General features: G+C 64.1%; 1 protein-coding gene across 1 annotated transcript in view; it reads left to right on the top strand.

The window, feature by feature from the left end:
- The window catches only part of KDM2A (lysine demethylase 2A), a 52,861-nt gene extending 49,055 nt beyond the window's left edge, over positions 1–3,806 (top strand). The window contains exons 18-22 of the mRNA XM_019474654.1: positions 34–259; positions 1,444–1,607; positions 1,949–2,107; positions 2,268–2,483; positions 2,659–3,806. Of these exons, the coding sequence (XP_019330199.1) occupies positions 34–259; positions 1,444–1,607; positions 1,949–2,107; positions 2,268–2,483; positions 2,659–2,840 (947 nt within the window). The 3' untranslated portion in view covers positions 2,841–3,806. The remainder of the gene's footprint in view (positions 1–33; positions 260–1,443; positions 1,608–1,948; positions 2,108–2,267; positions 2,484–2,658) is intronic.
- The last annotated feature ends 439 nt before the right edge of the window (positions 3,807–4,245 follow it).

Here is a 4,245-nt window from a genome sequence, read left to right as displayed (position 1 = left end):
CGCCCCCCCCCCCCGCCAGGATGCCCCTGCGGGGCGGGGGGGAGGAGGAGGCAGCCGCCGAGGAGGAGGAGGAGGACGAGGAGGAGGAGGACGAGAACGCGGAGGAGGGGGGGGCGGCCCGGCTCAACGGCCGAGGGGGCCGGGTGCAGGAGGGCGAGGAGAGCTGGATGCAGCGCGAGGTGTGGATGTCCGTCTTCCGCTACCTCACTCGCAGGGAGCTCTGCGAGTGCATGCGGGTGTGCAAGACCTGGTACAAGTGGTGAGTGTGGGGACGCGTGGTGGGGTGGGGCACAGCCAGGCCTGCCCACGTCCTGACCCCTGGACTGGGCATGGCCACGCCAAGCCTTGTGCCTGATGGGCAGCCAGAGGGAAGAGGGGGAAGGGATCTCGCCTCGGTGCCCTCCCTTCGCTCCCCAGAGCTGGCACTTGCCAGGCAGCGTTGCCCTCGGACCCTGTGGCCAGCCCTGCTGGCTGCTGCCTCTGCCATATGCGTGCTGGTCTCTATTGTCCCCTTTTACTGCCTTCCTCCTGTCCTTTCTGTTGGGAGACGGTGGCAGACTGTGCTGTCACCTCAGCACCTGTGTCCCCCGCTGTGTCCTTGCGAGGTGCCGATGCCCTTTCCTAAACCCGCTGCCCGGCAAGGTCCTTACCCTTCCCTGCCTCCCGTCCTGCCTCGGCCTCCTAGCAGGCTGGGGAAGGCAGGCTGAGGCGGGGATGGGTTTGCTGGCTGGAAACGCCTCGGGGGGGCAGCAGGCCTGAAGACAATGCTGGCACCGGGACAGCTGTGGATGGAGGGCTTGGGAACAAACGGGGACTGGAAACTGGGAGGCTTCTAACTGCCGAGCAGCGGGAATGGCACGATGGGAAAGGACTGGCCCGCTTTGATCATCGGCTGGTTGGAATGGTGTGGCGTGGTGGCTGGAGGAGAGCGTCCCCCTCACCTGCCACTGGTGTGGCATCTTTAGGGGCACAGCTGAGCTGCCATGGGGTCCTGGGTCTCACCAGGCTCCCGTGGGAGAGGAGAAGTTTGTGCCACCTCCGGGCTCTGTTGCAGCTCCTGGCGAAGCAGCGAGCACCGCCAAGGCCGTGGGGTGGGACCAGGCTGAGTGTTTCGCCTGCTGGGAGCAAGGATGCTTAAGATCTTCGCCCTGGCAGGAGGAGCACCCGGGAGGGGGCAAGCAGGCCGACAGCTGTGACTCAGAGTCTTGTTACGTGGCAGCAAAACCCCGCTGGGGCTGTTCCGGGCATCCCTGGGTGGCCGGACACCCTCGGCAACCTCCCGATGCGTTCGGGGAAACCCAGGGAAACCAGGCAGAGCAGCCGCGTGCTGCGGCTGGGGCCGCGCCAGGGCTGGGCTCCTCCCCGAAGCCAGGCAATCCACTGGCCGTCTCCTGTCCCACGGGGCTCTCGGGGCTCAACTTTCAGCTTTGTCCTCGTCCCCAGGTGCTGTGACAAGAGATTGTGGACAAAGATAGATTTGAGCAGGTGCAAGTCCATCACCCCCCAGGCGCTGAGTGGCATCATCAAAAGACAGCCGGTCAGCCTCGACCTCAGCTGGACCAATATCTCCAAAAAACAGCTTACGTGGCTCGTCAACAGGCTGCCAGGTGAGCGTGGGCTTGGGAGGGGTCCCTGCCTCTGCCACCAACCTGCTCCGAGGCTTCCTGATGGCTGGACCACAGCGAGAGACAGGCTCTGCAGCCTGGTACCTGCCAGCAGGAAAACTCCTAGGTGCCTGGATCCCGTCACCCAGCAAGCAGCCGATAGCGATGTGGTTTCCTGCTGCTGTGTGTTAACCTCTCCTTCAGAGAGCCCGGCTCCCTGTCCCACCCCAGGCAGGGAGGGGAGCTGCTTCCTCATGTGCCTGGAGAAAAAGGGTTGAGATGAGGGACGCCTCGGAGCTGACCAAGCCTGTCTGACTTGTTACCTCTCTCCCTTCTCCCGGCAGGCCTGAAAGACCTCATCTTAGCGGGCTGTTCCTGGTCTGCGGTCTGTGCTCTCAGTACCTCCAGCTGCCCCCTTCTCAGGACCCTCGATCTTCGGTGGGCAGTAGGAATCAAGGACCCTCAGATCCGGGACTTACTCACGCCTCCGACAGACAAACCCAGTAAGCTGTTGCCCAGGCTGCCACGGGGCAAGGCTGGGGTGGTGGGGAGTTGGAGGAGGGCGACGTGCTGGGCGCAGAGCGGGGAGGCGGTGCCAGATCCAGAACGCCCCAACCTGGCAGGGCAGATAGTCCGCGCTCAGCTTCTCCTCTCCCTTTGCAGGTCAGGACAATCGCAGCAAACTCCGCAACATGATCGATTTCCGGCTCGCCGGCCTGGACATCACCGACGCCACGCTGCGGCTGATCATCCGCCATATGCCCCTGCTCTCCCGCCTCGACCTCAGCCACTGCAACCACCTTACGGACCAGTCAGCCAACCTCCTCACGGCCGTGGGCTCTTCCACACGCAACTCCCTCACCGAGCTCAACATGGCAGGTGGGTACGCCGCTCTGCGTGGCCCGGGCTGGCCTCCCCGGGCCCCGCTGGACCGAGGGTGGCCTGGCTGGACTTGCCGTCGAAAAGCGGCTTCCTCCTCCCAGCCTGACCTGGGAGCTCAGCTCTGGCTTCGCGGGGGCGTTGCAGCTCACTCTTCCTCTCCATCTCCCCGCAGGCTGCAATAAGCTGACGGACCAGGCCTTGCTGTACCTGCGCCGCATCTCCAACGTCACTCTAATCGACCTGCGAGGTTGCAAACAGATCACCCGCAAAGCCTGTGAGCACTTCATCTCGGACCTGTCCATCAACAGCCTCTACTGCCTGTCCGATGAGAAGCTGATCCAAAAAATCAGCTAGAGACCCTCCCCGGGGCAGACTGAGGAGAAGGAAAAGAGCCCATCCCACCCCTCTCGGAGAGCCGCTCCTCCACATCCCCACCTTGCCATCTGTGTCCTGCCGCTGCCTCCCACCTGACTCGGCAGGCAGGGCCGCTGCTGGCCTCGCTCCACCGTCCTTCCTCCTCCTCCCCCGGGACTTCTGCCGATGAAGATGTCCCGCCAGGCTGGCCAGTACCAGAGGAGGAACGGGCAAATGGCAGGGAGCCTCAGCCCAGAGGCTGGCTGCTCCCAAGGCGGAGGTTGTAATAGAGATCTCTGTGCAGAGAAATGGGGCACCCTCTTCCCCCAGCTTTTCCCCTCCTCCCCGTCATCTCCTTGCCTTGAAACACTTGTCACTTCCCCCGTTAGCACAAAGCTTGAGGGTCAAGGTCTCTCCAAGGAAGCGGGAGCAGAGCTGGAACAAAACGTACCCCTCCGGGCCACCACCAGCTCGTTGCTTGCCCTGCGCTCTCAGCCCCCTTAACGATTTCCCTTGTCCGGCTGCAGGGGCTGTGATCGAACCCCCTCCTTCTCCCACCGCTCTCGCGCATCCGGGCGGCTCTTTCTGTGTCGAGGGCAGGAGCCCCACAGCCGGGGTGTCGCGGGTTCTCCGGCCGCAGGCCTGGCGCACGCTGGCCAGGAGCAGGGGCTTTGCAGCCCGCTCTCCCCTGCCCGGGGAGGCGAGGCTGGGGGATGACGCGCTTCCACTCTGGGGCAGCGCCGGCCTTCCCGGAGCACCGTCTGTCCCGACGCAGCCCCGCACAGAGGTGATGGCCGGGGTCGGGCGCCGGCTGGGAGCAGGGGAGAAACCACAGGTACATCAGAGCTCAGGGAGGACTCGGAAAGCATCAGCCAGGGGTGAGTGAGCGTGCGGGGGGACAAGGAGCTGCCTCCTCTTCCTCCCCAGCTCCCTGCGCGTGGCCCGGCATCGTGAAGCACTCTAGGGCTGCCGCGGCCCCGCACAGAGGTGATGGCCGGGGTCGGGCGCCGGCTGGGAGCAGGGGAGAGGGGAGAGGTCCCTGGTAGCTCAGGGCTGAGTGGGGACTCGTCAGGCAGGGGTGAGTGAGCGTGCGGGGGGACAAGGAGCTGCCTCCTCTTCCTCCCCAGCTCCCTGCGCGTGGCCCGGCATCGTGAAGCACTCTAGGGCTGCGGCGGCCGGAGGGGCGAAGGCTGCTCTGTCTGCCCAGGGCGCTGTGGCCTGGGACCGAACTGGCACGAACTGCCCCGCTGCATTGTCCTCTCCTTCCCCCACCCCCCTTTTAGCTGCCGTTTTTCCTTTGCAATGAATGGTCGGTCCAAAGAACCTCTCTCTAGGGCAGCAGAGAGCTTTTTGCACTTTAAAAAAACAAACAAACAAAAAAAAAAAAACCAACAAAAAAAACAAA

Source organism: Aptenodytes forsteri, unplaced genomic scaffold (genome assembly GCF_000699145.1).
Source record: "Aptenodytes forsteri isolate BGI_AS27 unplaced genomic scaffold, ASM69914v1 Scaffold202, whole genome shotgun sequence".
In the NCBI taxonomy this organism is placed as follows: Eukaryota; Metazoa; Chordata; class Aves; order Sphenisciformes; family Spheniscidae; genus Aptenodytes; species Aptenodytes forsteri.
This window is presented reverse-complemented; position numbering and strand designations above follow the sequence as displayed.